The sequence below is a fragment of the Pelobates fuscus genome, chromosome 1 (assembly GCF_036172605.1).
Source record: "Pelobates fuscus isolate aPelFus1 chromosome 1, aPelFus1.pri, whole genome shotgun sequence".
NCBI classification, from domain to species: domain Eukaryota; kingdom Metazoa; phylum Chordata; class Amphibia; order Anura; family Pelobatidae; genus Pelobates; species Pelobates fuscus.
The window spans coordinates 450,568,697-450,593,685 of record NC_086317.1 but is presented as its reverse complement, the minus strand read 5'-3'; the positions used below and the strand labels follow the sequence as shown (position 1 = coordinate 450,593,685).

At 45.8% G+C, this 24,989-nt stretch overlaps 1 protein-coding gene across 1 annotated transcript in view; it reads right to left on the bottom strand.

Annotated features, from left to right (window-relative positions):
- Positions 1-22,289, bottom strand: part of LOC134598929 (UV excision repair protein RAD23 homolog B-like) — a 40,839-nt gene extending 18,550 nt beyond the window's left edge. The window contains exon 1 of the mRNA XM_063444927.1: positions 22,073-22,289. Coding sequence (XP_063300997.1) covers positions 22,073-22,154 — 82 coding nt within the window. The 5' untranslated portion in view covers positions 22,155-22,289. The remainder of the gene's footprint in view (positions 1-22,072) is intronic.
- Positions 22,290-24,989: the final 2,700 nt, after the last annotated feature.

Below are 24,989 nucleotides of genomic sequence, written 5' to 3'. Positions count from 1 at the left end.
TACAGCGCGGAGATCGCGTGTTCCATGTTGGTGCCTCGGTCGCACAGACCCTCGAACCACGTGAGGTCTCTGTGCAGTCTATCTTTGTGTGGTAGGGATTCGTAGAAGTGTTGCAGTTGAAGATACCTGAATCGGTGGAGGTGAGTCAGTGTTCTGTCTCCCAGTAGCGAGGGAAGGGGCTTCAGTCTCCCGCCTTCGAGAGCTTTATGTATGGGAATGTACGACCTATTTTCCTGTATAGGCAAAGCATCAGGGGGGAGTCCCCCACCTACGGCCGCATTATGTGTAATTGGCATCATCGGGCTGGGAGTGGGGGATATGTGGATTTGTTCTCGTACAGTCCCCCAGCTCAGCAGAGTCTGTAGGGTTAGCCCTTCCTTGGTAAGCTGAGCAGATGAGGGTCTCGAGTGTCCCCAGATCTTTGCCTCCAGCGCTGATCCGATAAGACCCCTGTCAAGTTCTACCCATTGTTTGGTTGAGTGTGTCGTGTGCCAGTCCAGGATACGTTGCATGACTGCGGCCTGATGATTTTTCATAAAATCCGGTACCGCCAATCCCCCGTGAAGTCTAGGTCTGCAGATGATGTCATGCCGGATTCTAGATCGTCCTCCTCGCCATATAAATTTAAGTACCGCTGTTTTCAAGGTGGAAAAGAAAGCCAGAGGCAGCGCGAGAGGTATAGTCTGCATAAGGTACAAGATCCTCGGGAGAATATTCATTTTGATTACCGCAACCCTCCCGTGCCACGTTATATGCGGGTGAGCCCATTTGGAGAGGTCCGAGAGTATAGCCTTCAGTAGGGGCGCAAAGTTGTGTTGGTACATATAATTCGGGGCCTCAGATACCCAGACGCCCAGGTATTTCATTTTATGGTGACACCAGTGAAACGCGAACTCCGATTCCAGAGACCGGTATTCCTCAGTGGGGAGCGTCAAGTTCAAGACCTCACACTTCGAGACGTTGAGCTTAAATCCGGAAATCTGTCCAAACCTGTCAAATTCCGAGAGGAGGCACGGCAGTGTGATCCTGGGGTTGCGCACAAAGAAGAGGAGATCGTCCACATACGCAGCCACCTTGTGTTGTACCCCCTTCCAATCATATCCCTGTATGTCTGGGTTTTGGCGAATTGCCTGCAGCAGTGGTTCCAGGGTCAACGCAAACAGCAAGGGAGAGAGTGGGCAACCCTGCCGGTTCCGTTGTTAATTACGAAGTCCGCGGTTGAGGCTCCGTTAATCCACACAGACGCACGTGGTCTGCTATATATATCCACTTAAGGAGTCTCTGACCACATCCTTGTTGTCGCAATGTCTCCAACATATATGTCCAATTGACACGATCAAAAGCTTTTTCAGCATCTGTCGACAACAGGAGCAGCAGTGTACCCAGTTTCCTCACGTGGTGATGGATAGAGAAGAGTCTCAGCGTGCTCTCCCGGGCCTCCCTTCCTGGAATGAAGCCTGTCTGATCTGTGTGTATTAGGGCCGGGAGGAGATGTTTAAGTCGGGTTGCTAGGATTTTCGTGAACAGCTTGGCGTTAACATTTAATAGTGAGATCGGTCGGTAGCTGCTACATTGTAACGGGTCCTTCCCAGGCTTAGGCAAAACCGTGATGGTGGCTGCTAGGGACTCCGCCCCCAAGGTCCCGCCCTCTCCGACTGCGTTGAGTGCTTTGGTGAGCCAGGGTAGCAGTATACCCAAGAAGTCCTTGTAGTACCCCGTAGAAAAACCGTCCAGTCCTTGTGCTTTGCCGGTTTTGGATGCCTTAAGGGCCGCGGCCAATTCTTCCACGGTGATCGGGGCGTCCAACAACGGGGCCGAGTCCTGGGCGATCGTGCTGGTGACCGTGCTGGACAAGTAGTCCTGAATCCTGGCGTGGTGTCTCGCGTTCTCAACATCACCGGTAGGTTCATACAAATTATATAAGCGTTCATAAAAGAGCCGGAATTCCTCCGCGATTTTCTGCGGGAACGGGGAGACTTTAAATGTGTGACCTTGTGTCCTATGTATAGTTCTGTTTATGAATAGATTTCAAGACAATGGTTTGTATTGACTCTGAATTTATTTGTACAATACTATCCTATCCCCTCTGAGGTTAAGTTTTTGTAAACTAAAGAGATAAAGTGATTTAAGTGTGAAGCGTGTGCCCTTTTTTAATTTTATTTTTTACAAAAATGTGCAGATTTCAAGCACAAGATGCAAACAATTGCTCAGAGCACCTGCCTTGCAAAGACTGTATTGAAAAGTCTCACTGGACAGCTACTAAAAGTTTAAGCTGGGGAAAAATGGGAGGGCTTTTAATTTCTTACAGTAGATCTGCAGCTTTTGTGAGCTGTTTGAAGATGTGTCTCCAAAAACAAAAACGTAATTAAATGCTACTAAACAATGCTTTAAAAAAAAAAAAAAAAATATTTGGGCATTGGAGTGTCCCTTTGAAAGTACCTTTTTTCTTTGTCTCATACACAGTCTTTAGATTCCTTTCACATTTTATATTTACAAAATAATACCTGAAGTGCTAGTTAATTTTCGAAGATATGAACAAAAAAAAATTATATCTGCTAGTGGCAACAAAAGGAGAATGATAGAAATGTTAAAATAAAAAAAAAAAAATATTTAAGCATGATAACAATGGACTAAAACGTGAGTAAACGGGCAATAAGTAACTAGCATTTTACAACAGACTCATTGCAACTATGTAGGTTAGGTTTTAATATTATGCTGCAAATGAAAATTTTTAACATTTGTGCACAAAAGTCAGAGAAAGATTTACAAAAATACAACATTATGATCGAAGAAAAAAAAATAGTGTCTGCATGCAGAGGGTAGAGACACTGAATGGCAGTGCTGCTCACTGTGCAGCACGGGCCCAGGAAGCATCTCTAGAAGCCATCTGAGGAAAGGCCAGTGGAGTTATCACTAGGCTGTAATGTAAACACTGCATTTTCTCTGAAAAGACAGTGTTTACAGCAAAAAGCCTGAAGGTAATGACTCACCAGAACAAATTCAATAAGCTGTAGTTGTTCTGGTGACTATAGTGTACCTTTAAATTATATTCACTTCAAAGTTACATCTAGTCAGGCGTACTGTAATATCACATGCTAGTTTGCAAGGATGAGCCACATATAAAGAGCACTGACACAGCTGGTGCATAAATGATATTTTGAGAAAAACATGTTAACTGAGGTTTTAGTGGTACAGCATAGGTCATTAAAGTCCTCCTTCAGCAATACAAATATTTGCTTACAAACTATTTCTCAAGGATAGGAAGGCACATGCTAGGAAGGTGTGGAGGGTAAAACTGCTGAGAAAATGCTGAAAAATAGCCTACTAAACTGGGGCAACTAAAACAAGAAATACACATCACAAAATAAAGATGAACTCTGTTGGTCTTACACAGGGAAATTAACCATCCCGGTAGAAAAAGTTCATGGAAAAAAACACTAATTCAGCCAATGGGCAATGAATGGCAGCCTTGGGTTGGAAGAGACTCTACTGACAGGCCTAGCTATCTGAGAAAAGTCGGTGCTTCAATGAAATAGGTAAGATGATTCATTTTGTCACCAAGCGATGAGGGCCCATTTGTAGGAGATATTAGTCTTTCTAAATAATTTAGTGACATTGCAAAACAACATTCTGCATAGGATGGTATGTCTGGAGAGCTCCCAATAAAAGGACAGCTGGAATCCTACGAAGGACAGGGAGGGATCCTCCCCAAGTAGCACAGTTTTGTCAGAGTTCCTCTGGAACCTTACAAAAACGTCCTCAGAGGCATCTATCAATAGCTGCATGCTTAGGGGACAAAAGTATGGAAGGTGGGGGAGCCCCTCAGAAAAAACAAACAGTCTTAGGTACTCCTCAGCACCTAACATAACAGGCCTTGGCCCTATCATAAAGACTTGCCATGCGGGTGCCTAAATCCCCCCCATACTTTTTCTGTACTGAGTGCTGCATCTGTAGCCGTCTGTGACACCCAGTTCTTCCTCTATAATAACAATGCGACCTGTCAGAGTTGCAGCCTGATCCTGGACCACCAACATATCAGCATGACGCATGGCTTTAATGTCCTGCAATAGGGCTTTAATATCAGCCATGGTTGAAGGAGCATTCTCCTCCAGCCCTGTGGTAAGTGGTACCTGCGGGTTACCAGCAAAATAGTCCTCATGAAGGCTTTCATCCTATCATGGACCACTGGAATAGGCCCCCACAGGCGCCATCTTGGAAGGTACGGGTCACTGGAGTTGTCAGAGCAAAATCCTACATTTTGGAAACTAGGCCCTGGGTTCTGCACACTATTTCTTCAGTGGTTGCCCCATAGTCAGCAGCTTATATTGTGCTACAAATTGAGCCAGTAGCATTGCCAAGAGTACAGAAAAGCACACAGAATTCTAGTTTTGTCTAACTTGTGTGAGCACCGGCTCTGCCCTTCAATAAAAAATTATGATTTATTTTATTAAAACAAAACTTTACTTTGATATACATGCAAGATTGACAATAACACTGCGTAAAGTTGTGCAAACAGCCCTACTGGCATTTCCACGGTCAAACAACTTTTGAATCCACAACTAAAGTCCTTTGTATTTCTTGCTTTCACAAGCAAAGCAAACTGTACCAAATTAAAACATCTAATTCCAAGGATGGATTGCCATATTTTGAAAAATCTAAAAGTCAAAGAAACACAATTAATAGTGAAGACTACTGTCCAGATTAAAAATGTAAAAGTGTAAACAGGTGTGCCCGTAGACTCTGCAGTGAGTGCCCATTTAACAGCCACTGATTTTACACATATATACATTTTGTGTTTTATAGGTTTAACTTGCAAATGGCTTTAGCTGCAAACAATATACAAACCAAAATGCATGCTTTTTTTTTTTAAATATAAAAATTACCTGCATGAAATAAATGATGTGTGCTAGAGAATTGATATAAGCAAGTGAATACATTGATTATTCTATTTTCCCACAATTTTTTTCAATAACTCTGCTAAATAATCATGTCTGCTTTGTCTTCTTTCTTCCATTTAACTTTGATCTCATTACTTATAAACACAATACAGTTGTTTATAAGTAATGAGATCAAACTCAAACTCACAACGAAGACAAAGCAGTCAGATTAAGAAGACTATTCTCAACAGGATGAAAAAAAGATTAAGAGATCTAAACACAAGTGAATTTTAAAATAAAAACACACAAAAAATAAAAAATAAAAATCACACTTTTATGATATCTGACATTTATACTAATCTGAATTACAATAGGACCAGGCTTATATAATGTGCACAACTAATTTAGCTGCCAAATTAGATTAAGCACCAGATTGCATTTTTAACATGCTCTAGAACGGAACATGTAAATTTATTTTATGTGTCGGTATGCATAGTTAGTATAATATTTAAAGAGGCATTCTAAGCACCATAACCACTACAGCTTATACAAAAACTGTAGAATAACATCCCAAAATGTCATTCCTTCAGTTTAAATCCCCCCAAAATATTCATGTACATAATTATCCAAAAATCTAAATCCCCACGGTTTAATAATTTTATGAGTGCTTGAACTGGATTCAGTGTTTGATTTCTAGTATATAGAAAAATCGTTCTAAATAAAAAGTATCATTTATATGATGCAAGAAACAAATTGAGTACAGCTCACTCTGGTACACTAAGAAAGGAGAGGGGTAACCCCTAATGGAAATGAAAGAAAGGTGTGGAGGTAGTATACCAGTGCTAAGGGTACTAGAAACACATAAGGAATACTATGAGTAACTGGAATACCAAATGGAAGACTTTTTTTTGTAATTATCTTAATACAATCAATGTTATAAGATACCCTCTAATGCATAATTTCTTTGTGAGTGTATTTAAAAAAAATATATATATATATATCAACACATGGAAAACAAAATTGATGTTTCTTATCAACTGTAGGCACCAGAACTACTACTGCTTAATGTGTTGGTTTTGTGCCAAATAGCTAGTGCCTGTAGCCTCAGCAGTGTAAGTGTGCTTTTTCTGATAAATGGCAGTGTAAATACTGCTCCCTAATGCTACCTCTATTTGTAAGAGGTGCGCACAGGAAGGAATTTCCTGTATGAGGTACGCAAAGATTGTAGGACCGAAGTTCGGTGTCATACTGAATGCTTGAGTCAATGCATTTCTATGAGAAGATGCTGATTGGTGCAACACATGCACATTAGCTCCCCAAGTCGTCACTAGGGAGAAACATTGGATTAGCTCATACCATCAGAATTTATTATCTCAACCAGCAGCAGCGGTCTGACCGTGTCTAGGCCGGCGCACCAATGTTTAGAACGGTAAGTAAATCCTTTTTTTTTATTAATTTTATTTATTTTTTAATAGTGAGGAGGGGTGAATCTAAAATGATATTAAACACTACACACGTTAGTTTTTCTAACACTATAACGTTATAGCGTTCCTTTTATTTAAAGTAGGGCAGCAAAGCTCTGGCACGTCAAAGTGATGTAAATAGCGACTCCCATAGAGCTCTTTCATCAGCTGGAATGGGAATAGTTACCCGTTCTCCATTACAGTCACTCACATGTCAGAATCACTGCCACATCAATATGCGCCATACCTTGCTCACACTATATTACACCACTGGTGCTGTGCATAACGAATCAATGACATGTCAACTCTAAATCAACATCTTCTTGTGTACTTCCAATTCACTACACAGGTCATGTTGATCCTACTGAAAATCATCACTAACCATCTGGAAATATTACTATTGAACCCTGGCTACCATCTAAATTAGTCTCCAACCTGCTTTCAACACTTTTTCGACTTTCAGATAGAGTTGCTCTACTTTCTGCCGTCCAGACAAACATTGTGCTAATTACTTGACCATTATTCTAAACAAACCCCCGCCCATATCATTGCATCCTGAATTCTAGACCACCACATAAATCACATAGCATAATTTCGCCACATGTAACCTGTACCCAAAGAGTGGGCACAAGAAACCTGCCCTTCGCCAGTTCTTTCCTGTGATGCTTTCATGGGAGTTGCAGTTCTACAACAGCTGGGGGAGGTACCTTATGGCCACCCCTTTCATTCTAAGTCACCTCTCACTTATCCGAATTTAACTCTCAAATCCCAGATCTCACCCAGCATCATTACCCCCCCTTATTTCAAGTCGCCCTTACATTTATCAGGTCATGCACCACATATCACCCAGTTAAACCCAGGTGACCCCATATATCTCAGGCCATATATCACATACCCCACAATCCTCCCCATATAATCCAGGTTACCCCCAATTGCCGCCACCCCCCCAACCAAATAATGAAGGTAACCCCCAATTCCCTCCATATAACCCATGTGACCCCCCCATTCCTCCATGTAACCCAGGTGACCCCTCCCATTCCTCCATGTAACCCAGGTGACCCCCCCATTCCTCCATGTAACCCCTCATTCTTCCATGTAACCCAGGTGACCCCCCCCCCATTCCTCCATGTAACCCCTCATTCCTCCATGTAACCCAGGTGACCCCCCCCCATTCCTCCATGTAACCCAGGTGACCCCCCCCATTCCTCCATGTAACCCCTCATTCCTCCATGTAACCCAGGTGACCCCCCATTCCTCCATGTAACCCCCCCCCATTCCTCCATATAACCCAGGTGACCCCCCATTACTCCATGTAACCCAGGTGACCCCCCCATTCCTCCATGTAACCCAGGTGACCCCCCATTCCTCCATGTAACCCAGGTGACCCCCCCCATTCCTCCATGTAACCCAGGTGACCCCCCCATTCCTCCATGTAACCCAGGTGACCCCCCCATTCCTCCATGTAACCCAGGTGACCCCCCCATTCCTCCATGTAACCCAGGTGACCCCCCCATTCCTCCATGTAACCCCCCCATTCCTCCATGTAACCCAGGTGACCCCCCCATTCCTCCATGTAACCCAGGTGACCCCCCCCATTCCTCCATGTAACCCAGGTGACCCCCCCCATTCCTCCATGTAACCCAGGTGACCCCCCCATTCCTCCATGTAACCCAGGTGGCCCCCCCATTCCTCCATGTAACCCAGGTGACCCCCCCATTCCTCCATGTAACCCAGGTGACCCCCCCATTCCTCCATGTAACCCAGGTGACCCCCCCATTCCTCCATGTAACCCAGGTGACCCCCCCATTCCTTCATGTAACCCAGGTGACCCCCCCATTCCTCCATGTAACCCAGGTGACCCCCCCATTCCTCCATGTAACCCAGGTGACCCCCCATTCCTCCATGTAACCCAGGTGACCCCCCATTCCTCCATATAATCCAGGTGACCCCCCTATTCCTCCATATAATCCAGGTGACCCCCCATTGCTCCATATAATCCAGGTGACCCCCCTATTTCCCCATACAATCCAGTTGACGCCCCCTATTTCCCCATATTATCCAGCTGACCCCCCCTATTTCCTCATATAATCCAGTTGATACCCCATTTCCCCATATAACCCAGGTGACCCCCCCATTCCTCGATATAACCCAGGTGACCCCCCATATAACCCAGGTGACCCCCCATATAACCCAGATGACCCCCCCATTCCTCCATATAACCCAGGTGACCCCCCCTCATTCCCCCATATAACCCAGGTTACCCCCTCCATTCACCCCATATAGCCCAGGTGCCCGCCCCCCCCATTCCCCCATATAACCAAGGTTACCCCCTCCCATTCACCCCATATAGCCCAGGTGCCCCCCCTCCATTCTCCCCATATAACCCAGGTGACCCCCCAATTCTCCCCATATTACCCCCTCTATTCACCCCATATAACCCAGGTGACCCCCTCCATTCTCCCCATATAACCCAGGTGACCCCCTCCATTCTCCCCATATAACCCAGGTGACCCCCAATTCTCCCCATATTACCCCCTCTATTCACCCCATATAACCCAGGTGACCCCCTCCATTCACCCCATATAACCCAGGTGACCCCCTCCATTCTCCCCATATAACCCAGGTGACCCCCTCCATTCTCCCCATATTACCCCCTCCATTCTCCCCATATAACCCAGGTGACCCCCTCCATTCTCCCCATATAACCCAGGTGACCCCCTCCATTCTCCCCATATAACCCAGGTGACCCCCTCCATTCTCCCCATATAACCCAGGTGACCCCCTCCATTCTCCCCATATAACCCAGGTGACCCCCAATTCTCCCCATATTACCCAGGTGACCCCCTCCATTCACCCCATATAACCCAGGTGACCCCCTCCATTCACCCCATATAACCCAGGTGACCCCCTCCATTCACCCAATATAACCCATGTGACCCCCTCCATGTACCCCATATAACCCATGTGACCCCCTCCATGTACCCCATATAACCCAGGTGACCCCCTCCATTCTCCCCATATTACCCTGGTGACCCCCTCCATGTACCCCATATAACCCAGGTGACCCCCTCCATTCTCCCCATATTACCCTGGTGACCCCCTCCATTCTCCACATATACCCCGGTGCCCCCCTCCATTCACCCTATATAACCCAGGTGCCCCCCCCCTCCTTTCACCCTATATAACCCAGGTGCCCCCCCAATTCTCCCCATATAACCCAGGTGCCCCCCCAATTCTCCCCATATAACCCAGGTGCCCCCCCAATTCTCCCCATATAACCCAGGTGCCCCCCCAATTCTCCCCATATAACCCAGGTGCCCCCCCAATTCTCCCCATATAACCCAGGTGACCCCCCAATTCTCCCCATATAACCCAGGTGACCCCCCAATTCTCCCCATATAACCCAGGTGACCCCCCAATTCTCCCCATATAACCCAGGTGACCCCCCAATTCTCCCCATATAACCCAGGTGACCCCCCAATTCTCCCCATATAACCCAGGTGACCCCCCAATTCTCCCCATATTACCCCCTCTATTCACCCCATATAACCCAGGTGACCCCCTCCATTCTCCCCATATAACCAGGTGACCCCCTCCATTCTCCCCATATAACCCAGGTGACCCCCCAATTCTCCCCATATTACCCCCTCCATTCTCCCCATATAACCCAGGTGACCCCCTCCATTCTCCCCATATAACCCAGGTGACCCCCTCCATTCTCCCCATATAACCCAGGTGACCCCCTCCATTCTCCCCATATAACCCAGGTGACCCCCTCCATTCTCCCCATATAACCCAGGTGACCCCCTCCATTCTCCCCATATAACCCCCTCCATTCTCCCCATATAACCCATGTGACCCCCTCCATGTACCCCATATAACCCAGGTGACCCCCTCCATTCTCCCCATATTACCCTGGTGACCCCCTCCATGTACCCCATATAACCCAGGTGACCCCCTCCATTCTCCCCATATTACCCTGGTGACCCCCTCCATTCTCCACATATAACCCCGGTGCCCCCCTCCATTCACCCTATATAACCCAGGTGCCCCCCCCCCCTCCTTTCACCCTATATAACCCAGGTGCCCCCCCAATTCTCCCCATATAACCCAGGTGCCCCCCCAATTCTCCCCATATAACCCAGGTGCCCCCCCAATTCTCCCCATATAACCCAGGTGACCCCCCAATTCTCCCCATATAACCCAGGTGACCCCCAATTCTCCCCATATAACCCAGGTGACCCCCCAATTCTCCCCATATAACCCAGGTGACCCCCCAATTCTCCCCATATAACCCAGGTGACCCCCCAATTCTCCCCATATAACCCAGGTGACCCCCCAATTCTCCCCATATAACCCAGGTGACCCCCCAATTCTCCCCATATAACCCAGGTGACCCCCCAATTCTCCCCATATAACCCAGGTGACCCCCCAATTCTCCCCATATAACCCAGGTGACCCCCCAATTCTCCCCATATAACCCAGGTGACCCCCCAATTCTCCCCATATAACCCAGGTGACCCCCCAATTCTCCCCATATAACCCAGGTGACCCCCCAATTCTCCCCATATAACCCAGGTGACCCCCCAATTCTCCCCATATAACCCAGGTGACCCCCCAATTCTCCCCATATAACCCAGGTGACCCCCCAATTCTCCCCATATAACCCAGGTGACCCCCCAATTCTCCCCATATAACCCAGGTGACCCCCCAATTCTCCCCATATAACCCAGGTGACCCCCCAATTCTCCCCATATAACCCAGGTGACCCCCCCAATTCTCCCCATATAACCCAGGTGACCCCCCCAATTCTCCCCATATAACCCAGGTGACCCCCCCAATTCTCCCCATATAACCCAGATGACCTCCCCCCCCCTTCCATTCACCCTATATTGATACCGGAGAAACTGACGGAAGCCAAGCACAGAGAGATGGACACAGGTTTCTTCAGGAAGGAAGAGATTCTTTATTGGATCACCGATCGGGACTCAGAGGGACTAGCGTCACCAAAATACAGCAAAGTCTGAGTACTGAATACATAGAGTACATTCCTTATATAGCACTGTAGCTCCTCCCACAATTAACTACACCCACACATACCCTTAACCTATTTAATGAATAGAGTCTAAACTCATCCATCCGGTCTAACCACGTGGCTCATCTGATACAAAGGAGAGGGACGCGTAATTCCAGTTCTTACATTCCTGCACCTGGTCAGTACAGTGATAACAGTATCTTAGCTACGTGTTATTAACTAACTGATACTACAAACACATATACATACATATGCCTTGTGGCAATCTTAGCCTGCTAAACTTGTATTTTACTGGAATTACATCACATTCCCCCCTTTGATGCCTCTGATATTTCACAATTACTTGAGGCATCACTTAACCTTGGTTTGCATATACCTCAGGTTACCATGAACCAGACCAGACTTATCTTATGATGTGAATCTTCAACATTCATCTTCTTGCATTGGTTCTCCCTGATCTAGAGCCTTATACTTATATATCGCCATTATCTGTGCAGCAGCCTTCCTCTCTGCTATACTTCCTATCAGGCTTTGCACAGACCTAACTACTAAGGGTATAAGACACGGTAGGAGTAGACACAACAGTAAAATCAGTAGGACTCCACCTACCACTGCCTTAAGCCCTCCAAACCACTCATACCAGCTACCAAACCAACTACTTGGATTGTACCCTTTCCATACCTGAGTAGGCACATGCGCTAGTTTAACCATATGGCTAGTAAGCTCAGCTATTGCTTGCCCTTCGTCATCTATTTGAAGACAGCAATTGCTCAGGTTAAACTTCCCACATACACCTCCCTCTACTGCCAAAAGGTAATCCAAGGCTAATCTATTTTGGTACACTGCTGTCCTCATCCTGGTATTATGCTTCGCTAGAAGATTGAGCGCTTGTGATGTCTCATTTGTGATAATCTCAACCACCGCCTGTAATCTTATAATACGGTTGAGCATATAAATAGGGGTTCTATAACCAAAGGTACCATCCTCAGCCCACGTGGCTGGCCCATAATAATCTATAATACGCTGGGGAGGCCATTCATTATCTTCCCAGGCGCCTATCTCTATGGGTCCCCTTTTCTTCCTATGATTCACATCATACACTTTAACACCTAAAGTCTCACCTGTTTCAATCGGTAACAAGAAGAAGGATGGTTTGAGCATACCCAACACACATGCCCCTTCCCAGTCCTGTGGCAACTCCGAATAGGCTTTCTTACCACAGATCCAGTACAAATTTGCTGGGGCTCTCCAGGTAGATGTGATGGATAGATCAAACCACACATCCTTTAAATTGGCATATCTAGCAAACGGGTTAGATGGTTCTGAGACATTTGAAGCCGACCACCAAGTTGTATTCTTTGTATCATCATCATAAGCTTTTTGCCCTAGACAAGTTAATTCTCCTACAGAAGTATTATACATCATTCCTTTCCTTGCTATGCAAACATAACCTATGATGGAGGTCTTTAATCTCCACTCAGATTTACCTCTAACACTCATATGATAATCGGCTTGTGTAGATATTAGTTGGTCAACTGCCTCAGAACCGGACATTACCTCCTTTGCTTCCCAAGGCCATTGGTCTCCCATGTTAGTACCTCCACACACATAGCAGTTGGTAACATTAAGACTACCGGCAATACTTTCAGCTAAATCGATGAACAGGTTTTTAGCATTATGGGGGATCTTATTATCTATACTCATCTCTTCATAAAAGGAATGGTATACTTGATGAGTCTGGGAGGATACCGTATCAGTCTCTATTCCTATAAACAATAATGTCCCAGGATCTAAACCCGTCCCGTATATCTGAAACCCAAATAAATTTCCATACTTATCTAGGAACTTGTCGGGGTTATTAATAAGTATATGGACTGGGTTGCATTCCATAGACTTACAATAAGGGCTAGTCGGCAACTTAGTCACTATCATGTCTTTATCTACTGTCTGTCCCCAAGTCGCCCACCCCACACAAGACCAATATGGACAAAAGTTATAGTCTTTATTTGGGCATCTAGGACTCACATATTTATTTTTACTACTGGGACAAATATATTTATCATTAGACCCATACGTCCTCTCCCATCTAAGATCCCCACATACATTCCACGGTTTTCTACCACTTGATATCGCCTTACATGCATCAAATAGCAGAACACCCGAAGAATGTACGGATTCTAACACCGTCTTATTAATTAGGGTCCCCTGAGGATCTCCATTCCTGAGAGTCAACCAAATTGTACGAGGTTGATACTCTGGACTGAAGCACTTAGGTTCTCCTACTCCTAAATGGCACACACTATAGTCTATATTTAGGTATCTACATTTTGATACCTCTCCTTTACACTCGTATTGTGAATGCCAAATTAGGGTTTGGGAAATATGGTTACCTGTTCTCGTAGTCTTAATGCATACCTCACAGCTAGGAGTGTCGGTACCTCTACCTTCCTGAATATAAAAACACATGTAAATAAACACAATCAAAAGCACATCTTTCGCCGTCATCCTCAGTCTTCGTCCGTGCGATGGAACCTCAGCTTCCAGGATGTGAGGGCTGCAGGGAATGGAGTTCTGCTCGTCTTCACAGGTGTCCCTTCGAGACTTTCCTGGCTTATACACTATGTGATGGTAAGCGGACAGGCTTTATTATGGCCTTCTCACTCACACCTGTAACAATAAAATTTGTAATCCACAATAATTCCTCGTTACTCCGACTGAGTAGTGCGTTTTAACCGGATCTTGCAGGGATTCTCTGGATCTACTGTAACTTGCCAAGAATCGACTGCTGCTGGTTTAACCCTGGAGTGATGTATCCACGGAGTCACTTCTGCTACTTTTATTGCTGTAGGGGTAGACAAAAGAACAACATAAGGACCTCTCCACTTGGGCCCTAACGGTACATTATTCCACTCTTTAATCCACACTTGATCTCCTGGATGATAACTATGAACAGGGGGATAAATATTCACAGGTAATCTATCTTGTACCCATTTCTGTACCTCCTCCATAGTCTTACCCAACTCTACAACCTGCTGCCGGGTAATTCCTTCTCCCAACTGACTCAAGTCCCCCCTTAAGTTACCAAGTACGGGAGGTGGTCGCCCATACATGATTTCAAAAGGAGAGAGGCCCATCCTTCTGGTAGGGGTACTGCGGATTCGCAATAAAGCTATGGGTAAGAGAACGTTCCACTTAAGTTGGGTTTCCTGACACATTTTAGCCAACTGGTTCTTTATAGTTCTATTCATTCTCTCTACCTTACCAGAACTCTGGGGTCTATATGCAGTATGAAGCCTCCACTTTATACCAAGCATATGAGTCAGTTGTTGTAGGCACTGATGAACAAAAGCTGGACCATTGTCCGATCCTATAGAACAGGGTAGTCCATATCGGGGTATTATTTCTCGTAGCAGGAATCTCACAACTTCTCCTGCTTTCTCTGTACGAGTAGGACATGCTTCTACCCAGCCTGAATAGGTGCACACAATTACCAACAGGTAACGATGTCCACCCGATTTAGGCATTACTGTAAAGTCTATTTGTAGATCGGACATGGGGAGTCCCCCCATAAACTGAACTCCTGGTGGCTTTACTGGTCCTTGTCTTGCATTATTCTTAGCACACGTTACACATCTGCGTACAATGGCCTGAGTCAAGTTGGACAATCTTGGTATGTAGAAATGTTTTCTAAGAGATTCTTCAGTACTGTCTCTCCCAGAATGTGTCCCGTTGTGATAATTTTGGACAATTTCTACCGCTAGTGATGCTGGTATGACTATTCTTCCATCTTCTAGCTGATACCACTTGTTCTCCAAATACTTTCCCGGTTCAGTCTTTAACCACTCCTCTTCTTGAGCTGTATAAACTGGAGTCCATTGGGACAGTGGAGTTGGTATAAGAGCAGCTATATGCCCCACATACTCCTGTCTTCCTGATTCAGCAGCACGCTTAGCTGCACTATCTGCCATCCGATTTCCCTTGGTTACATCACCATCTCCTCTCAGATACGCTCGACAATGTATGATACCGACTTCTTTCGGCTCCCACACTGCTTCCAATAGTTGTAGGATTTCAGCTGCGTACTTGATTTCTTTGCCCTCTGAATTCAGTAGTCCTCTTTCTTTATACAAAGCTCCGTGGGCATGAGTGGTTAAAAACGCATACTTAGAGTCCGTATAGATATTTACTCTTAAACCTTCAGCCAATTGTAACGCTCGTGTTAGTGCTATTAATTCTGCCTTTTGTGCTGATGTTCCTTTCGCCAGTGGCCGAGCTTCTATCACCTTGTCTATGGTTGTTACTGCATATCCTGCATAGCGGATCCCTTCTTTCACATAACTACTGCCGTCGGTGTAATATTGAACATCGGGGTTCTGGATGGGAAAATCACGAAGATCTGGTCTACTTGAGAATACTTCATCCATTACTTCCAAACAATCATGTTGACTTTCAGTAGGTTGTGGCAAAAGGGTAGCTGGATTTAAGGTGTTTACAGTCTCTAAATGCACTCTTGGGTTTTCACACAACATTGCTTGATACTTGGTCATACGGCTGTTACTAAACCAATGATTTCCTTTGTAATCCAACAACGTCTGTACTGCATGTGGGACTCGTACATAAAGTTCTTGACCCAGAGTGAGTTTATCGGCTTCAGCTACTAGCAGGGCGGCTGCAGCTACGGCTCTTAGACAAGGTGGAAGTCCGCTGGCCACTGCATCCAGTTGCTTAGACATGTAGGCAACAGGTCTTTGCCATGATCCCAAGTACTGTGTCAATACTCCCACAGCCATTCTTCTTTGCTCGTGTACATATAAGTAGAATGGTCGTGTGTGATCAGGTAGACCTAATGCTGGGGCACTCATCAAAGCCTTCTTCACATCTTCAAATGCCGTTTGCTGTTCTTGGGTCCATAAGAAGGGGTCGTGCTCTGTACCTTTGATAGCTGCGTACAGAGGTTTTGCTAGTATCGCATAGCTGGGAATCCATATCCTACAGAAGCCTGCTGCCCCCAAGAATTCTCGCACTTGTCTTCTATTCTTGGGTATTGGTATTTGGCAGACAGCTTCTTTTCTCTCTGGCCCCATAATCCTTTGACCTTCAGAGATATGGAATCCCAGATACTTGACAGTTGGCAAACACAACTGAGCCTTCTTCCTGGACACCTTGTATCCTGCCTTCCAGAGAATATGTAGTAGATCGTGCGTTGCTTGCTGACATTTTTCTTTTGTAACTGCTGCTATCAACAAGTCATCTACATATTGTAACAATACACATTCTCCTGGGATAGACTCGAAATCCAGTAGATCTTGACTTAGAGCTGAACCAAATAGGGTAGGTGAATTTTTAAACCCTTGGGGCAGTCTTGTCCAAGTCATTTGGCGTTTTGAGCCCGTTACAGCGTTCTCCCATTGGAAAGCGAAAATACATTGGCTTTCTGCGGCAATTCGGAGGCAAAAGAAGGCATCTTTGAGATCTAAGACTGTGAAGTAAGTAGCCCCGCCCGGAATTAAAGCAAGCAGGTTATATGGATTGGGTACAACTGGATGTATGCTAACAACCGCATCATTGACTGCTCTTAAGTCCTGTACAGGTCGATACTCATCTGTACCGGGCTTTTGAACAGGCAGCAATGGGGTGTTCCAGGGGGAAGTACAGAATTTTAGGATACCATACCGTATGAACTTATCCAGATAGGATTGGATGTTCTTCTTAGCCTTCTGCGGAATGTGATATTGTCTTAGGCTCACTGGATAAACCCCATGTTTCAGTTCAATTTTTATTGGTGGAATATTGCGGGCCAGTCCTGGTGGGTTGTTCTCTGCCCAAACTCCTGGTATGTTAAACAATGTCTCATCACTCCTAGGGTTTTGGCTAGTCAACACTGTATAAAGTCGCCACTCTTCTTCCTTTGGTACGGATAAAGTCATAATACCTGAAGGTCCATTAAACTTTAAGGATGTTGTTCCATTTGGTAGGAACGTAATCTGCGCTTGTAATTTGGATAGCATATCACGTCCCAGCAATTGGACTGGACATTCAGGCATATAAAGGAATTGGTGTTTTACTACGTGGCCTCCCAATGTACAGAGTCGACTTTTAAGAACCGGTCTTTCAGCACTTCTTCCAGTTGCTCCTATCACAGTAATAGTCCTTCCAGATGGAGGAGCAACTAGATTAGTCACCACTGAATGTTCAGCACCAGTGTCGATCATGAACGCACTCCTTTTCCCCCCTATTGATACATCGACCATAGGCTCCGCTCGACCAAGGGGGATGGAGCCCGGTCGGTATCAATAGTCCTCCATGACCGTGTCAGCCAATCCTACGAAGTCCCTACCTTCTCTATCGCGGGACCTTTGCGCTGCTGGAATATACCTGTCTTCCCTAACACTTCCTCTGTTCCCATTACTCCCTCTATAACCATTACTCCCTCTATAACCATTACTCCCTCCGGGGCCTCCTCTACCTCTCGCTCTACCTCTAAAGTTTCCGTAGCCTGCCCTGGGTTGGTCTCTCTCGTACTGCTCTCTTTGCGGACATTCGTTCCTCCAATGCCCTTCTTCCTTGCAATACGCACACTGATCCCTACTCAAAGGCTCCCTACTCCATCTATTATTGCCTCTATCTGGGCCCCGTTTATCTACGCCTGCGATCGCTACCGCTAGCATATCAGCCTTTTTACGCATCTTGCGCTCTTCCTCTTTCTTGCTTTCTGTTTCCCTATTCATATACACCTTATTAGCTACCTCCATTAGTTGGGTGATTGACATACCTGCAAACCCTTCTAGCTTTTGTAGCTTGCGCTTAATATCTCCGTAAGCTTGGCTGACAAAGGCGGAGTTCACCATTCGGGAATTGTCTGCGTCTTCCGGATTAAAGGGGGTGTACAAGCGGTACGCCTCCAATAATCGGTCATAAAAGACACTGGGCGCTTCATCGCTTTTCTGAATCACCTCAACTGTCTTTGACATATTAATAGCCTTCTTTCCTCCGGCTTTCATGCCAGCAATTATAGCGTCTCTATAGGCTCTGAGTTGAACCATATCAGCACCATTTACGTTCCAATCGGGATCGGTGTTGGGATAGTGTGTCGCGGCCCATGCTGCTGGATTGGCTTGGTTCAAAGCACGGGCTCTATCCTCTAATGCTTTAATGGCTGCTTGATTTATTCTTGTCCTTTCCTCATTGTTAAATAAAGTCATTAGTAACTGCTGGCAATCAGCCCATGTCGGATTATGCGTCTGTACTATTGAGGTGAACAGATCAGTCATGGCTTGTGGTTTCTCAGTATACGAGGAATTATGGGTCTTCCAGTTTAAAAGGTCGGTAGTGGTGAAAGGGACATATACGAAGACAGGGTCAGCGTGTGCCATTTGACCTGCGGCATCGATATAAGCTGACCCGGGATTTAAGCGAAGAGGCATCTGATAGTGCTTTAATTGTTGGGCACCAGTCAACTGTCGGGTTTGGATGGGGCTACGTAGGGAAGCGTCAGTCATGGGTTCCGGTCGGGGAGAGATAGGGTATGGGGATGTGGGAGGTTGGTTTTGGGAAAAGGTCGTAAATAAAACACTTCGAGCCGAGCTAGATGAAGCTTGACCGGAAGTCTGAAGTGGCGCCAAATCAGGATATTCGTTTCTAATGGGGGTGGATTCTGGTTCCGGAAGGGGAGATTTAGTACGAGGGGGGGTGGATCCTGCACTGGAGGAGGAAGCGGAAGTGGATGGGGGTAGTGAGGGAAGGGTTACAGGACTTCCTGCGTTTGCGTCACTTCTTCTTAACGGAAAGTAAGGGGGCGGCAAAGGGATCTCGGACTCAGGGGGCGTGTCCAAAATGGGCCTAACACCAGTCCTAGTGGACGAGCAAGTCCTAGCTACCATGAGGCGACACTGCTCCTCGTGGCATGTCTGGAGCCATTTTGGCGAGTCATTTACGGCCTGTCTCCAACAATCAATATAAGGAAACTGGCCGTAAAGTTCAGGCCTACCTGATACAGCCACGTGTAAGCGCTGTACCAGAGTTGGATCCAAACTGCCACGTGGCGGCCATGCCGCAACCAAAGTAGGCCACTCCCTAGTGCACAAAGTGACCAAACGTACAGGGGACATCTTAACCCCAAAATCACAAACTTTGAATCCCTTTTTAAAATTCTTAACCATACATCCTAAGGGATCCGGAATCGTTGACTGCGACGCACCCATATTTAACAGTGGAACGTTGTCGACAACGATTACTATACACGCGTACTATTCAACAGTCACACCCGTTTCCTCTGGCAACAGCACCACGTGGTACGGTTATCAAGTGAAACGTACACAATAACAATAAACACTCAGGGAATTCCCGTACACACACAGCTGTTACACCAGTCACTATATAATCAATATTATGCCCTTTGGCGTAACTATACAGTCACCCACGCTATAATTCTCTATATACGAATTACCCGTCTATAACACACCCCAGTAACATCGTCTTTTACAAATAGCGGTTACAGTACGGTTAGCATAGGTCAAAGCACAAGTTAAGGTCACAATACAATTATTAGTGGTTATGGTGTTAAACATGCAATGGACGACAATGATTAGTACTTATTATATAATGTCAGTAAATATACAGGGTTATGGTACCGTGCACTATAATACAGCAACACACTATTAACACTCTCGCTAGACGGCTGAGCTCGCGCTATCTAACAAGATATACACTTTACTAAACAATCGTTAACACATTTACAATTCCCAACTAAACTATTGGCCAGTACCTTGAATGGACTACCTAAAACTATATACACCCGTTTTGGTTAGCCACACTGCCCAATCACCACATATATAGCGAGCTAGAGAACCGAATTTACACAGGCGCCTCTTAGTCGCACTATCAAAAGTCTAGTGGGTTCCAAATTTACACGCCTTCCCACTTAGCCCAGATAGGATGAGAACTAGCGAACCGAATTTACACAGGCGCCGCTTAGTCTCCCGGTCCCTCCGACCTAGCGAACGTAATATACACCCTAGAACGCTAGTCTAGACAAGACACCGGTGTCCGGCTAGGGCTATCTTACACCAGGACCCCGCCTGACTAACCAAATCAAACGGTCTGACTAAAGAGCGTTCGATCGAGCGGTGCGCCTTCGCTCCTTCCCTCCGACAGAGGGGGCAGATACAGATTCAAAAACCCCTTTGGGCCTACCGCACAATCGGTATACCCCTAGCGGGTCCTGCCGTCTAAAACAGCAGTTGTCTTACCTCCTCGTTCCTGAACCTGAGTTCACACTCATCGACGGGGACACCCCAGCACTTCTCACGTAGAGGCCGATGATCTCCTGGACAACAGACCAGTGGCGCCGAGACGAAGGGAGGTCCACGCAGAAGTTCAGGGGTGCAGCCGTAGAGAACGTGGGCAAAGATAGACCGTCTCACGCCTCTGCCTCTCAGCTACCGTTGAACGATGAGCTTCCCGGCCAATGCACCAAATGATACCGGAGAAACTGACGGAAGCCAAGCACAGAGAGATGGACACAGGTTTCTTCAGGAAGGAAGAGATTCTTTATTGGATCACCGATCGGGACTCAGAGGGACTAGCGTCACCAAAATACAGCAAAGTCTGAGTACTGAATACATAGAGTACATTCCTTATATAGCACTGTAGCTCCTCCCACAATTAACTACACCCACACATACCCTTAACCTATTTAATGAATAGAGTCTAAACTCATCCATCCGGTCTAACCACGTGGCTCATCTGATACAAAGGAGAGGGACGCGTAATTCCAGTTCTTACATTCCTGCACCTGGTCAGTACAGTGATAACAGTATCTTAGCTACGTGTTATTAACTAACTGATACTACAAACACATATACATACATATGCCTTGTGGCAATCTTAGCCTGCTAAACTTGTATTTTACTGGAATTACATCACAATATAATCCAGGTACCCTCCCTCCATTCACCCTATATATCCCAGGTGCCCCCCCCCTCTTCTACCCATATAACCCAGGTGACCCCCCCCCAATTCTCCCCATATAACCCAGGTGACCCCCCCAATTAACCCCATATAACCCAGGTGACCCCCCCCCCAATTCTCCCCATATAACCCAGGTGCCCCCCCTCCATTCACCCCATATAACCCAGGTGCCCCCTCCATTCACCCCATATTACCCAGGTGCCCCCCTCCATTCACCCCATATTACCCAGGTGCCCCCCTCCATTCACCCCATATTACCCAGGTGCCCCCCCTCCATTCACCCCATATTACCCAGGTGCCCCCTCTCCATTCACCCCATATTACCCAGGTGCCCCCCCTCCATTCACCCCATATTACCCAGGTTCCCCCCTCCATTAACCCCATATTACCCAGGTGCCCCCCCTCCATTCACCCCATATTACCCAGGTGCCCCCCCTCCATTCACCCCATATTACCCAGGTGCCCCCCCTCCATTCACCCCATATTACCCAGGTGCCCCCCCTCCATTCACCCCATATTACCCAGGTTCCCCCCTCCATTCACCCCATATTACCCAGGTGCCCCCCTCCATTCACCCCATATTACCCAGGTGCCCCCCCTCCATTCACCCCATATTACCCAGGTGCCCCCTCTCCATTCACCCCATATTACCTAGGTGCCCCCCCTCCATTCACCCAATATAACCCAGGTGCCCCCCCATATCCCTGCCCAGTCCCCCTCCTACTTACCCGTGGCGTTGTTACTGAGAGCAGCCGCACAGGATACCGCTAGCAGCACACACAGTGCGATCTCCCTGCCCGGCAGCCTCATGGTGCCCCCGGTTACAGCGTGCAGACCACGGGAGGGAAATGACACCTAAATCACGGCGAGGTACACAGCCTGTCAGCCTGCGGTGCCCACACAAACTTCCTAACGCCGCCCCGCGGGAGCGCGCACAGCCTGTCAACGGACGCGCGCCTCCCACTGGAACGCAAACACAGTGCGACGTGTGCGTTCCACGTTGCGCGTGACGTCACCGCAGGGAACCAATAGCCTTCCCAGAGCAGCCATAACCCACAGCACGTGCTTCCCATCATTACACATGGCCAGGGTGTGATAGCTAACAGTGTATGGGGAGTGCTCAGGGGGGCAGGGCTGGCCTGGACAGAGCCACTTATAGAACTGAAAATGCAATTTATAACAAAAGCTAAAATAAAAATCCTATTTCCTATTCCTATTCCTTCAAAACACGTTTAATGGTGGTTAAACGTCACATTACTCCAGACTCATCAAGTCACAAGATGGTGACCCATGCGTTACGCACAGTCAGCTCAATTACCAGACAGTGCTAATGGCGCCGTATTTATTATTGAATTTATGTGCTGCAGGATTCCAGATTGATCAATTACCTGATTTACGTGCACGCAGTATTTGATTTCTACTTTCTACAGGACAGCACTTTCTATATGTTGCCCATCAGTTTGTATGTGTGGTATGTGTCCTTGAAAAACATGATATGCGTACTTCCCAACAGTAGAAGGTGGGGATAGGTGGGTGGACTGAGAGGTGGCGGTGCCATTGACACAGTGCGAGGGCGTATAATGATGAGCTCAAGCTGCCCTACCTAAGGACACATACTCGTGTCCCTGGATGCAGGAAACCAGGGAACTAAATTGGGATGGCCGTACCAGATCCGAAATTGAGTTCATTCTAGTGTCAGGGGGTCTAGGGCAAATTATAGCATATTTAAGCACAGTGATTTATAAGAAATGTCATGGCATTTCAGCCCATACAGACAGCTTGAGTGGTTCTCAGTACATGACCAGCCTCTGACTAGCTGTCCTGCCAGACATTTATGGAATACCCCATTTATGGTCAAGTATATTTCCAGTAATGCATTTGGCAGCATAGGCACTCACTTTACCCATTTGTTGTCCTGCTATCCTTGACAGGTCAGTTGCTGTGCCGGGAAGAAAAGTGCAACAAATAGAGAGAAAATTATTTAGGTTCATAAAACTTGTCTCTTCTAAACAAGGGACACTTAGGAGATATCTGAGCACCATGGGTGATATAACTCAAAAGAGCCCGTTAGCAAAATAAAAATATCAGATCTTTGTTGTGCATTAAATTAAACTGCAAATATCTCTCTATTTCCTATACACTAATCACTGCACTCTAAGCTTACAAGTTTTTAATCATCCCAGAAGTTAAAAATTATCTATTTTTTACCAGTTCATTTAAATCAAATTTTTTTTAAAATAACATGTGTTTCCTGTTTTCACCTGTAACTAATAGAGTGGCTTCTAACATGAAAATAAAATAGTCACCAAATCTTATATAATTTTGCACCACTCAATCAAATAGCTACCGGAATAATGTTTTTCTCCCAGCATCACAAAGCTAATGGAAATTATTATTTTTAGCTTGCCTTATTAACATTATGCCTCCATATAGTTGATAAATACATAGAGATAAAAAACATAATATTAACAATTCTGTGAAGTCCCGGTTTTCTATTAAACTGGAAAGAATTGCGTAGTTTTTTTCTAGGAAGCTGTAACTTCTTTCACTAATATTTGGTTAAATAAACACTAGGGATCTCTTTCCTGTTCTGTTCCTCCAAAATGTTTACTTTACTATTTTGAAGCAAATCACTATTCAAGGTGTCATTCTAAAGCATTGTGTTCTTCCGATTATTGCAGTCCCAGGGAAGAAGCTAGCCATTTTACAACCATTTTATCACAAGAGATACCACACTCAGGAAATACTCATTCTTGCAGACAAATGTGATGAGGTCTCAACATTGTGTTTCCTGAATGCAACATAGTGATCTGCAGTGAAGACTGTTCATAAGTGGGGGAAAAGGATGTCCCATGAATACATCCTAAAGGAAATATAAACATAGAAATATACAGCATTTTAAGCGTCACTGTTACCCAACAACCCTTCCCCTCGGGCGAACCAAACTCTGGTTACTCCACATCTCCATAGATCTCAATGCTTTACTCTTGCGCATACGCAAGAGCGGAAGAGGCCCAGCCAGAAGAGGATGGCAAGAAAACAAAATATACATTTAAAAGTTAAGAAACATGCCTAACTTAATGTTACACAAATGCAGTGATTTTTAACCTTCTTTTTGACAAATCTAAAATTGTATTCATGGAATTAACATGACAAGCCATTCTTGTTACTGTTAGATTAGCCGAGGAGACCATTCCAGGTATCACATGAGTGTCCACTGTACGGCAAAGGCAGGGCTGCTACAATCTTTAGACCTGGGACCTAATGAATAAGGTGCACTAACTCTAACTATTGGAGACATAGTTTTGGGTCTCAACTCAGAGGTTAAAGGAAAACTGTTGCAATGATTACTATAGGTAATGGTTTTGTGTGTTATTTTAAATACTTGCATGTAAGTTAAATTCTCATCACTGGTTTATCATCCTTCCAGGAGAGCTGCCATCTTTATTTCCCGTTTGGTCGGATGCACAATTTTTTTCATCAACCATGACCATCAAGCTGACCAGTTGAACAGTTGAAATTGTGGATGCACACCCAATGCTAGTGCGTGAAATCAAGAGTCATGAATGTTTATCAGCTTCCTGTTACGTGCATGTATCTGGGTCAGCTGAGAACATGCTATAAAGACTGATAATTGAAGAAAGA